The 13,675-nt window shown below is 39.7% G+C and overlaps 1 protein-coding gene across 15 annotated transcripts in view; it reads left to right on the top strand.

The window, feature by feature from the left end:
• The window catches only part of CASK (calcium/calmodulin dependent serine protein kinase), a 357,176-nt gene that overhangs the window by 269,326 nt on the left and 74,175 nt on the right, over window positions 1-13,675 (top strand). For all 15 annotated transcript variants that reach the window (XM_019823738.3, XM_019823747.3, XM_019823745.3 and 12 more), the window contains one exon: window positions 2,630-2,751. In XM_019823738.3, coding sequence (XP_019679297.1) covers window positions 2,630-2,751 — 122 coding nt within the window. The remainder of the gene's footprint in view (window positions 1-2,629; window positions 2,752-13,675) is intronic.

Raw genomic sequence — 13,675 nt, 5'->3', positions numbered from 1 at the left:
TGATGAGAGAGCTGCCTTTGAACTAATTTCCAGAGTTGTTTTTTTCCCCCCTACTCAGAACAAAGTAAAAGTCATGAGAAGAACAGGTAGAAGGAAATGGATTTGGTTAATGCCTTTTCAGAAACAGCAAGGGAAATGAGGACTGATTTGTGCCTTGTACCTTTTTTTATCCTCCTTGATACCCCTTCAATGCTTTTAGTTGAAGAATACCAAGAGACTCGTAGGCATAATCATTCAAAATTTAAAAGTATCCACACACAGTCCCTTCAATAGGCAAATGGTCAAACTGTGGTACATCCATGCAGCAGAATACTGCCCAACAATAAAAAGAATTAAACTATTGATACACACAGCAACCTGCATGAATCTCCAGAGATCTCTGCTGGGTCAAGAAAAGCCAATCTCAAAAGATTGCATACCATATGGTTCCATTTATATAGCATCCTCAAAATGAGCAAATTACAGAAATAGAGAACAGGTTAGTTAGTCACCAGGGGTTGAGAAGGGATAGGATAGGAGGAAATGAGAGTGGCTGTAGAAGGGCAAAATGAAGGGTCCCTTTGGTGATGAAAATACACTGTAGCTTGACTGTCAGTGTCATTGTCGCAGTTGTGATGTTGTGTGGCAGTTTTGCAAGATGTTCTCATTTGGGGGAACCGGGTAAAGGGTACATGAGATCTCTCTTCATTATTTCTTACAATTGCACATGAATCTACAATTATCTCAAAAAGTCAAATTTGTAAAAAAAAAAATAAATACCCACAGTAATTTCCACGTGGATAACCACTTGATTTGTGGCTTACACCCCAAATCTTTACCATAATTAAATCATACTGCAAAAAGCAGTTGCTTAGATAGCAACTTTTTTCCATTGTAGAAAACTTGGAACATATGGACAAGAACAGAATGAAGTATAAATAGGAAAGTAAAGATCACTGCTGTTACACTTTTGGTGTATTTCATTCTGTTTTTTTCCTGAGCTTGTATATGTATTTTTTTCAGTCATAGTCAGGAATATGCAAGTTTTTGTGGTTTTGCATTCTGCTTTCTTGAATTTCAGATCATTGAGGATTTCTCTATGTCTTTAAATTCTTCAAAGTAATTTCCATGTGGCTATATATTGCATTCTGTGGATGTTCTATACTTTATTTGATCATTCTGAATTATTTGATATTTTCTATGATAAATATCCTCATACATAAATCTTTTTTGCATTTTCCTATTTTTTTCCTTAAGGTAGTTTTTTTGGAAATGGAATTACTAAGTCCAAGTACAAAAGCATTTTTAAGGCTCTTTGAAATATGTTACCAGATTGCTTCCTGGGAAAGTGATACTAATTTACATTCTCACCAATAAGTGCATGTAATTGGATGAGGTCCAAGGCCAAAAGTAATTAGAAACAGCATAGAATTCCAGAACAGAAAGATTCAAGACTTTTTATCATGATCTAAAGCAGAATTTCTCACCCTCAGCACTATTGACATTTTGGGCTGCATACTTCTTTCTCATGAAGGGCTGTCCTGAGTATCGTAGGATGTTTAATAGCATCCCAGGCCTCTACCCAGTAGATGATAATAGCACAAACTGTCCCCCTACCACCACCATAGTTGTGACAACAGAAATGTCTCCAGACTACCAGATGTCCCCATGGGGGGCAAAATCACCACTGCTTGAAAACTGATCCAAGACTTATATATGCAATGAGGCACTTAACTGTTAGAATTTCTCAAACACTGTGTACACGAATGTTGTGAAGCTAGCCTCTTAGGGTTCTTTCTCTGGAGTAGGTATCTGCATACTGTCTGCAGAGGAAAATAATCATTTCTTTGAGGCTGTGTAAGTGACTTTGTTACTCCCCAGTATATATCTTTCCCTACTGAAGCCTCTCTGGATTCCAGGTTATAAGAAGGAATTTTAAAGAAAGTAATCACACTACCATTTCCTTTGCCCTGCAGAAATGATTTGCCCTAATATTTAATAAGGTATTTGGAAGTGTCAGTCAATATGCTCAGCCTTTGTCTTTGTCTTTTGAATGAAAAGGGCCTAACAGATTGAGAACAACTTGATTCTCTTGACTTTGTATGGAAAGGAAGGAGAATGCATTGGGATTTTTACTAACTTAAGTTTCAGCCTTAAAAATCCTAATAAGCTTGTTTTACTCAGCAGGAGCACCTAGTCGAAGGCTTGTCCCTCAGATTTACAGCTGGCTTTGCCTTCAGTTCTTGATGGAATATACCTGTAAGAAAGGCTCGCCTGTGTTATTTCTGTAATATTTTAAAACATCATATGGTCAAGGAAAGGACACCCTCTTCCTAATGTATAACTTGCTGCACCCAGATATTCCAGTAACTCAGTTATAGTTAATGCATTTCCTTAATGCAAGTAAGACCAGCTTCAATGTACGTACTTTGAAAAATGAGAAGCACACAAATACGTTGTCGCAAACAGAAACTCACTGAAAATACTCCATCCTTAAGCAATATGAAACTCATTGAAGACTATTGAGTACAGACATGAACCTTTGAAGTTCTGTTTGTTGGTCCATTGTTCTGAAGTGCAAGATCTGGGTTACAAAGGTTGGTTTGACATTGACTTTCTGTACTGGCTGTTTCCTGTTTGTTTCCCGTAGGAGCAGTCTCACAGGTGCTGGACAGCTTGGAAGAAATTCACGCACTTACAGACTGCAGTGAAAAGGACTTAGATTTTCTACACAGTGTTTTCCAGGATCAGCATCTTCACACACTACTAGATGTAAGTCTATCTCTTTTTTTAATTTATTTATTTTTAGCATACCTTTTTTACTTTACATGAATTTCCAGGCATGCATCCTAACAGTCCATTTTCAGTTGCCTTCAGTCTGTGAGAAATGTGGGAAATCATCCATTATAGATTCATAACTGAAATAAAGTATATATAGTACAAAGGTAAGTCACCATGAAAAGACTTATATAAGTCTATTTATGTATGTTGTATGTGTGTGTGTGTTTCTCTTAGGGGAATCTGCTGATCTTAGCTGTGCTTACTTTTTGTTGCTCTAAAGATGTTTTAAAACATCATACCTGAAGCATGAGTATAAGAGAGAGAGAAGTAAACCAGATACTGTGTAATGGACTAATTCACACACACACACATTTCATATTTAACATTGCTGGTTTTTATGGACTCAGTCTTCTCCTTAAAAACATAAGAATATATGCTATCATTAAATACGACAGGCTCCACTGACAGCAGATTGAGATACAAAGAAAAATCAGAAGCTGGGAGTTCACATCTGCCTTTATTTCAGTCACATTTTAAGTAACATGCCTTTCTTAGATAACTTGGTTGCCTTCAGCAGTGCAAACTTTCTTAGTACATATTAGTCTGCTAGTACGTGTTAGTCTTTTTTTACACGAAAAACCTTCCGTATTAAAAGAACGTTACTTGCTTTGTGGTGCCTAGCGCTTCTTGGTGCTGATTAATCCACCATAGGACACAAATTATTCTAAAGCAACATTCCCCAGGATGTATTCTACAGCACATTGCTCTGGGAGAGAGTGATTGGCCTTGCCATGGAGGGGGAAGGGGGTAGATCTTAAATGTACTGGTTAAATTATTTATCGATTAAGTAAGTTAGGGAAATGCTACATTCTTTATGCTTATATAGGTTCACAGTGGATATTAGTACTTTTTTACTGTTTTTTTTTTTTTTTGAGAGACAGAGAGCAAGGGAGGGGCAGAGAAGGGGAGGGGGGGGGGGGGGGACAGAGGATCCAAAGCGGGCTCCGCACTGACAGCAGAGGGCCCGAGGCAGGGCTGCAACTCACGAACTGTGAGGTCATGACCTGAGCTGAAGTCAGACACTTACGACTGAGCCACCCAGGCACACTGGATATTGGTATATTAACAGCTCTGAGATGCCCTGTAGCAAAGAAACCGGAGGGACTCTAATAGCATTTCTGAAACTAATTTGGGCGTAGAACTTGTATTCACAGCCCTGTCAAGTTGACGAGGACCAGTTTGGGAAAGCTAAGCCTATGAGTGTTGCATACGTTCCAAGTTCACGCTGAGTGCAGTCATAGGTAACCTACAGTTACTTCTTTGCATAAATGCAGTCAAATCAAATTAATTACCAAATTTTAAAAATTAGTTTGGCTTTTTTACATAATGTCTGTCTTAATCAGGCCTGACTGAGTGCCATAGCACGCAATCCTAAAATTTGAGTGACTTAACAGGATAAAAGTTTATTTCTTGCTCATATCAGAGTCCAGTGCAGGTAGATTGGGGGTGGGGGTGGGGAATATCTGCCACACAGTCATCCAGGGATCCGGGCCTCTTCCATTGTGTGGTTCTGCTATCTCCCAGGGTTTTGGAATCTTCCACTGAATCATTTGCACCCAGCAGCAGATGAACAAAAATGGAGAATTTTGCAGAGTCATGGTTGGAAATGGGATGTATCACTTTTGCCCACATTTCAATGGCAAGTACTTGTTACATGCCTACCTAGCTACAAGAGAGCCGGGGAATATAGTTTTAACATGCACTAAGTAAAATAAGCCAGACAGGGAAATACAGATACTGCATGGTATCACTTATACGTGGAATCTTTAAAACAAAAAAGTGAAACTCCTAGAAACACAGTAGAATGATGGTTGCCCCATGCTGGGGCAGAGGGTGGGAAATGGGAGAGAGGTTGGTAAAAGGGTACCGACTTTCACTTATATGATGAATAAAGTCTGATGCATAACATGGTGACTGTAGTTGATAGACTGTATTATATAATGAAATTTGCTAAGAGAGTAGAACTTAAGTGTTGTCACAAGAAAAAAAAGGTAGGGGCTCCTGGGTGGCTCAGTTGGTTAAGTGACTCTTGGTTTCGGCTCAGGTCATGATGTCACAGTTTGTGAGATCAAGTCCCGTGTTGGGCTCTGTGCTGATAGTGCAGAGCCTTATGGGGATATTCATTCTCTCTCTCTCTCTCTCTCTCTCTCTCTCTATCTATCTCAAAGTAAATAAGTAAACATTTTTTTAAGTTAAATATGTGAGGTGAAGAATGTGTTGATTAACTTGATTGTGGGAATCATATCACGTTGTACACTTTAAATGTATTACTCAATTGTACTCCAATAAAGCTAAGAAATGCACTCAGGAGGATAAGGAAATGGGTCTTCTCTTTAGCGTAATTTATCTTAGGTAATTTGAGGACATGTCAGATTAAGTTTAATTACAAGTAACTGTCACTTTCCTCAGGCACCAGAAAGCCTTTGAAGTGCATTCTGTTTTGTGGAGTGCTCTTGACACTGCTGCCACCGCTGCTTAGCATTCCATTTTCTTCTTCATCGTCACCATCATCATAGTTGTCATTATTGTTTTGTGTCATGTCAATTAGAGTTTGACCTCTGTTCATTGGCTAAATATCTCCTGTCGTCTGTCATTGCTTCCTGCAATGCAGAAGGTTTTCACAATAGTGAATTCCCTGCAGAAGTTCTGCCCTTTACTAGATCTAGCAAGTGGGATTTTTTTTCATGTTTATTTATTTTTGAGAGAGACAGAGATACAAAGCACAAGCAGGGAAGGGGCAGAGAGAGAGACAGAGAACCCAAAGCAGGCTCCTGGTTCTAAGCTGTCACCACAGAGCCCGATGTGGGGCTTGGACCCATGAACCACGAGATCATGACCTGAGCTGAGGTCAGATGCTTTAACTGACTAAGCCACCCAGGTGCCCCACAAGTGGGATATTTGAAAGAAGCTGCAGCAACGCATGGAGATTTGGTTTATTTCAATGTAGTCAGTGGTTAGGTCATTGCTAAGATCTACGGATCTAAAAGATCAAGGCCTTTTTGTCATTTAAGGCTCAGAGAGGCCCAAACTGTTTTTCAGGGTGGTATTTTTCTGACTAGTGTAACAAGGCATCTGAGCACAGCCAGCTGGAGACTGCAGGGGAAATGCAAGGACATCACTAGTTTCTACAAGGAGGGGCAGATACTCGGACACAAACGGGACTTTGGAACTGAGCCAGGCCACCACTTACTGCTCAGTGCTAAGCTTTTCAGACCTCACTGAAAACGTGTGTTTTGAATAACTGCTGCGTTCTTGGGTAGACATTATAGCAGCTTCAGAAGAGACTCTTCGATTTTCGTGAGGAAAAACACACTTAAAGTTCCTTTGGATTCTTATGAATTATAAAGTTAAGAAAGTGTGTATAGTATCAGCACCTGCCCTGTCAATGCATGTCAATTTGAAAAGGAGCGAGTGGACTGACCAGTAAAAAGACACCATGTCTGCAGGATTTTGCGGACAAGCACTACACACGAATCTCAAAACCCCCTGAAATGACTTCACTGTAAGGCCATTCCCTGGGCAGTGCTGGGTTCTGAAGATCCAGACTGGCTCCTCCTTCAATGAGAAGCTTAATTGTCATGAATGACCTGAGCCATCATTAGAATGTGCCCTCATGATCTCCAGCCCATAAATATGGCTCATTAAGCCCTTGTCTCAGACTGTGTTTCGGTAATATAATCAATGAAGTTTTCAAGTAGCTGCCATATAGAGAAGTCTAACCATTGAAACCGTTTTTAACACTTAAGTGCTTACACAAAAAGGAACGTGGCATGACCAACCCTTGAGAAAAAGCTTTTCAAATTTTGACCATTCATTGCTCTTCCTTCTAATAATGTTCCATAGCCTGTGCTTGGATGGGAATTGTTGTTTTACAGAGTCAACACTGATTCCATTTTTTTTTTTTTTTGCAACGTTTATTTATTTTTGGGACAGAGAGAGACAGAGCATGAACGGGGGAGGGGCAGAGAGAGAGGGGGACACAGAATCGGAAACAGGCTCCAGGCTCTGAGCCATCAGTCCAGAGCCCGACGCGGGGCTCGAACTCACGGACCGCGAGATCGTGACCTGGCTGAAGTCGGACACTTAACCGACTGCGCCACCCAGGCGCCCCAACACTGATTCCATTTTTAAGGATTCCAAGTAGTGACACCTAGTGGCATACTTTTGTGGCCCATGGATTGATTGTCACTTAACCCCACTGAGCCATTTTATAAAATATCTTTATTTTATTTAAATAATTCCTGTTAACTCAACAACACTCTAAGCAGCTAAGTTTGAGGTCGTGATTTTTAAGCTGACAAAAAGAGGATTAAGTTCCTACAAGATCGTCTAGGACTTCATTTTTTCTAGTCATGCCTTTTGGTTTTTTTTAAGTTTATTTTTATTTGAGAGATAGACAGTAAGCAGGGGAAGGACAGGGAGAGGGAGACAGAATCCCAAGCAGGCTCTGCACTGCCAGCACAGAGCCAGATGTGGGGCTCGAACTCAAGAACCACAAGATCATGACCTGAGCTGAAGTCAAGAGTCTGACGCTTGACCGGCTGAGCCACCCAGGCACCCCCTAGTCATGCCTTTAAAATAGTAAGCTGAAAATGCAAAAGAAATATTATTAGAATTTGGAGGAAACAAAACATGTATTGTGTTGAAAATTTATATTAAAACAAAAGGAGAAATACTGTGGTTGCACTAAAAGGGGAAATGCTTTATGATTTGAACTCTAGTAAAACACCTCTAGTTTAATCTGTAGTGAGAAATTAAAAAAAAGAAAAAGAAACCGATCCAGAAATTTCTAAATGTTTGCTCCCCAACCAGTTCTACCTGGCACATATATACTACTCCTTACTTTGTGGGGAGAACTAAAGAGGCTTGACAAGGAACGGTGTTTGGTCTAGCTTGGTCCATATGTCTGTTCTCACAAATTAAAAGCACCAGTGCAGAGATGCTCTGTGTATAAAATATGCAGATCAATTTCAGTAAAATGTATTTTGGCACATGTATGAGCTTGCTGAGGCTGCCACAACGAAGTGTCACGACCTGGGTGGCTTCAAATAACAGTCTGGGAGGCCAGAAGTCCTAAATCAAGCCATCAGCAGGGCCATGCTCCCTCCAAAAGCTTCAAGGAAGACTCCTTCCATACCTCTTTGGAAGCTTCTGGTAGTTGCCTACAATCCCTGGGCTTCCTTGGCTTGTAGATGCACCCCTCCAGTCCCAGCCTCCGACTGCCCATGGCATTTTTCTCTATGTGCCTGTGACTCTGTGACGACCTTTTTATAAAGACACCGGTCATTGAATTTAGGGCCTGTCCTAATCCAGTATGACCCCATCTTAATTAAATCTTCAAAACCCTATTTCCAAAATAAGGTCACAGTGTGAGGCTCCACATAGACATGAATTTTGAGGGGAGAGTAGTCCGCCCAGTACCACCTGGAAACCTGATTTTTCCCTGAGTTGATTCTTCAGGTGTGAATGTAAGTTACACAGATTTAATATAAAATAATGAAATGTTACCCCGTCATTCTTTCAGTGAGCTTGCTTGGGAATTGGTGTTAGGGTGTACTTCTGCCTCTTAATGATATTTTGAGTTAGTTTTGGCTTGCCACTTGTATGCGATACGTTGGATTGTCAGATGACAGATGCGTTTTTGGACCGAAAAATCAAGAGTTTTTTTTTCAGTTAAAAAACCTTTTGCAAGTGTTATTTGCTGGTGATTCGCAGTCTTCTCAATTTTTTGTAGAAATTTTGCTATTACAGAATAAATGTTTACTTTGTAAGTCAACAATGTCATAAAACATTGTTAAATGACACATTTATCTCTCTCTGCCAAACTTTGACAACTAGTTTTAAACATTCACCCACCATCTGTCATACCTCTGAACAGCTGTTAACATTCGTTATAGACTGCTGTTTCCATAGTAAATGTGATGCCCCACCTAATTAAGATTATTTTTGTGGGAAGTCCTAAAATTATGTTCAATTTCTGATTAGATTAATAAAACTCATTGCAGTGGCAGCTTAATTTAGCACTTTTTATGTTGATTTATATGTAGATTTTTATTATAGATTAACTGGTATTTTAAGATATTACATTAGAAATAAATCTGTGTCTGGAATCCTGCATATTTTGTATAACTGACATCTTTATTATAGTTTTTTACTGTTTAGGGAGAGTTAGAGAGGGTTTTTTATCCAGCATTGGAAAACTACAACTGTTGATTTACTATTTGGGTTTTTTGAGATGGTATTAAATTAGTAGTCCTATTTGGGAACAGCATATTTTTAGAACTCCAAAGTTTCCTAAAGGGGGAAAAAAATGGAACTTCTGCAGTGATTTGATGTTTTCCAGCAATTTGCGGTTTGAGAAGTAAGTTGATACACTGTTAAGTTTGGATGTTTAAACAGATTACCAGTCAGGAAATGCCAAAGCTAAATTTCCCATGAATTTGTAGTCCAGTCAAGTTAGACTTAAATGTCTAGAATATTCTGAGCACCTTCAGCAGTTGAACTACGGGGACCTTCTCAGGGTCCCTTCTAATCTTAAGCATGAGCTTCAGCAAATATGAGAGCAGCCAGGTGGCAGGCCAGTGGTGTCACATTTGTGCTACTTTGCCTCCTGGGGCCTGGAGACTGAAGCACACTGCTGCTCACTTGGGGAAAAGGGGTCTCCCATTCACTGTTTCTGACTGGATGGGCAAAACTCCTGTGCCTGTTTCTATCAGCGTACCCACGTATTAGCGTCAGAAAATTACCCCATGAGGGGTGGTGCCTGGGTGGCTCAGTCAGTTGAGCGTCCCACTTCGGCTCAGGTCATGATCTCGCGGTCTGTGAGTTCGAGCCCCACTTCGGGCTCTGTGTTGACAGCTTAGAGCCTGGAGCCTGCTTCGGATTCTGTGTCTCCCTCTCTCCCTGCCCCTCCCCCGCTCACGCTCTCTCTCTCAAAACTAAATAGACATTTTTAAAAAAATTAATAAAAAAAAAAAGAAAATTGCCCCATGCAACAAAGTCCCTGGGGTAAAGAGAGCTAGAAATAGCATATATCCTGAATATTTTCAAAGTAGTTTTTCTTCATTCTTAATGAAGTTACCCACAAACTTAGCAAAAAAAAAAAAAAAGGCTACTAAGTATATATGGTCATTCATTAAGCAGCAGTAGAAAACGAATACAAGCAGAAACAAAGCAAGGTTTGTCTGCTCTTAACCATTTCTATTCAACATTGTACTGGAGGTCCTGGCCAGTGCAGTAAAAAAGCAAGAAAAAAAAAATTCAAGGCATGCAGATAAGAAAGGAAGAAGTAAAACCATCTTCTCACAGAGATATATTCTTGTATGTAGAAAATCCTAAGGAATCCACACAAAAAATCTGCTAGAACCAATAAGCAAGTTTAGCAAGAATGCGGGGTATAAGATCAATATACCAAAATTAATTGCATTCCTACATACAAGCAGCAAATCATGTGAAAGTAAAAGTAAAGAAATACAATACCATCAAAAAGAATAAAATAGCGAATTGAGCAAAAGTATAAGAGGACTCATACACTGAAAACTACAAATGTTGCTGAAAGAAAGTAAAGAAGGTCTCAATAAATGGAGATAAAGAGATTGATTGTTGGATTGGAAAACAGTATTGTTAAGGTGGCAATTTTCCCCATATCAATCTATAGATTCAAGACAATCCTTGTCAACATCTCAGCAGAATTTTTTGTTTTTGGTAGAAGTTGACATGCTGATCCTAAAATTTATATGGAAATGCCAAAACAGTTTTGAAAAAAAAAGAAGCTCAAAGTTAGGAGACTGATTTCAACGCTTACTACAAAGCTACTGTAATGCAAATAGTACAGTATTGGTGTAAGGATAGACTTACAGATCAGTTGAACAGAACAGAGTTCGTAAATGAACCTTCCCATTCATGGTCAGTTGATTTTTCAGCAAAAGTTCCCGGGCAATTTAGTGAGTAATGAATAAATGATTTGTTGTTTGTGGGTTTTTTGGGTTTTTTTTTTTTAATGTTTATTTTTCTTTGAGACAGAGGGGGCAGGGTGGAGGGAGACACAGAATCCGAAGCAGGCTCCAGGCTCTGAGCTGTGAGCACAGAGCCCAACACAGGGCTCGAACTCACAAGCCATGAGATCATGACCTGAGCCAAAGTCAGACACTTAACTGACTGAGCCACCCAGGTGCCCCTGTTATGTTTTGTTTTGTGTTTTGTTTTGTTTTAACATGGTGCTAAAGCAGTGGGATATCCATATGCAAAGAAATTAACTTAGACCCTTAACCTCACATCCCACACAAAAAATTACTACAAGATGGATCATAGATTCATTTTAAGCTTAAAATAAAATTACTTTAAAGAAAATGTAGGAGTACATCTTCATTAGCTTGGGTTAGTCAAAGAGTTCTTAGATATAACACAAGGGAACTGTTGGGGATGACGGAAATGTTCTACAACTAGGTTGAGATGATGGTTGTACAACCGTATAGATTTACTAAGAATCCTCAAACTATACATGTACAATGGGCAAACTGTGCAGTTTGTAAATGAAAAAGCTTTTCTTTTAAGTTTACTTATTTTGAGAAAAAGAGAGCATGTGCACATGAGCAGGGGAGGGGTAGAGAGAGAGAGAGAGTTGGAGAGAGAGAGAATCCCAAGCAGGCTCCACACTGTCAGCACAGAGCCTGTGCTCTAACCCATGAACTCTCACGATCATGACCTGAGCCAAGATCAAGAGTCGGACATTTAATCAACTGAGCCACCTAGGCACCCCCCGCCCCTGGCCAATAAAGCTTTTAAAAATAATAAATGAGAAAGAATTCCCTTTTATTTAAAAAAAAATCTATTTTACTGCTTTTATATATTATTTTAAGGTTAGGCACTGTTGGAAGTTCCTTCCATGTGCTGTGGGTTACAGTGTACCGTGGATCCCACTATGTCATTTGTAATCCATTGTTCCCACTATGACACCACTTTCCAGTGTCTCCTGGATTTGTCCCTGTGTCCTGGCACCAGTCCAGCAAAGCCAGACTGCCCTCAGCAGTGCCCAAAGCCCACTAAGGGGAGGGGGGGGGGGTCATCCTTGTAGGTTTCACAGGGTCATCACACTGATTTCCTCCTTTCAATATTTCACTTTATGGCTAAGAATTTACCACTTATTGACTTAAAAATGCTAAATTTGTTTTTCCATCCCAAGAACTGTCTTCTTAACCAATGTGTAGTTGTGCCTTATGAAAGAAGTCCAGATTATCTTTTTTATTTAAAAACATTATGAATCACATGATTTTATGTACTTTTCAATAAGAGGGGGTACCTTCTCAGAGCAACATGTTTTAGTTATTCATTTCTTCTACATGCAAATACATATTCGTCATTTCCCAGAGTTCACAGCCTTTTAACAGATTTGACATAATAGCAATTTTTTGTCCTTTTACTGTGGTAAAATATAACATGAAATTTACCATTTTAACCATTTTTTAAAATGTTTCTTTATTTTGAGAGAGATAGTGTGAGCATGGGAGGGGCAGAGAGAGAGAGGGTGAGAGACTTCCAAGCAGGCTCCTCACTGATAGCGGGGCTTGAACCCACAAACCGTGAGATCATGACCTGAACTGAAATCAGGAGTTGAACACTTAACTGACAGAGCCACACGGGCACCCCCATTTTAACCATTTTTTAAGGTTCAGCTCAGTGACATTAGGTAGATTCACACTGTTGTGCAGCCATCCCCACCGTCCATCTCCACAACTCTTTTCAGCTTCTGCAACTGAAACCCTGTACCTGTTAAACAGCAACTCACCATTTCGTCCTCCCCCTAGCCGCTGGTAGCTGCCATTCTAGTTTCTGTCTCGATGAATATGACTAGTGTAGATGCTTCATGTAAGTGGAATCATACCATATCTATTGTCTTGTGACTGGCTCATTTCACGTAATGTAGTATCCTCAAGGTTCATCCATGCTGTAGCATGTATCACAATCTCCTTCCTTTTAAAAGCTGAAATAGTCAACCCTCTTCCCCCCAACTCTGGTCCCTGGCAACCACTAATCAGATTTCTGTTCCAATAGTTTTAACTTTTCCAAAATGTCGTATAAATGGAATCAAACACTGTAGCCTTTTGAGTCAGTCTTTTTGCACTTAACATTATGCCTTGATATTCATTTACTTTGTTGCAAGGATAATCATTTCCTTTTGATGAAGATGTTTTGAGAGTATCTGAGCAAGAGAAAAGAGAGAGAAGGAAGAGAAATAGGACAATGGTTTTGAGGAGTACTGTGATGTTGATCAAGAATCAGGCATTTGAGGCGAACCTGGGTGGCTCAATTGGTTAAGCTCCAACTTTTGATTTTTGGCTCAGGTCATGATCTCACAGTTGGTGAGATCAAGTCCTGTGTTGGGCTCTACACTGAGGTTGTGGAGCCTGCTTAGGATTCTCTCTCTCCTTCTCTCTGCTCCTCCCCCACTAGAGTACACTCTTTCTCTTCCTCTCTCTCTCTCTCAAAATAAATACACTAAAAAAAAAAAAATCAGGCATTTGAGAACTGCTCCATTTTATGTATACACCACATTTTGTTTATCCATTCATCCAGTATCAGTGTTTTATGGTAGACAATTCTATAACAGGAAAAACCAAATTTTCAAAATAAAGCTATCCAGTAGTAAGGAATTCAGCCTCAGTTCCATCCCTAAGCAGTTGCTCTATGCAGGCTCCAAGTTAGCTCCTATGTTCTACATCTTTGTGAAGAGGACCGTGATTTTCACTGAAAGCATGATTAACTACAGGAGTCTCTCTAGTTCCCTTATTTGTTCAAATGAATTACTTTCTTAAACCAGGGATTGGCATTTACTCTGAAATTCCAAGAATAATGAATC

The sequence above is a fragment of the Felis catus genome, chromosome X (assembly GCF_018350175.1).
Source record: "Felis catus isolate Fca126 chromosome X, F.catus_Fca126_mat1.0, whole genome shotgun sequence".
NCBI classification, from domain to species: domain Eukaryota; kingdom Metazoa; phylum Chordata; class Mammalia; order Carnivora; family Felidae; genus Felis; species Felis catus.
The sequence above is the reverse complement of the archived record's forward strand: the minus strand, read 5'-3'. Positions and strand labels throughout refer to the sequence as shown.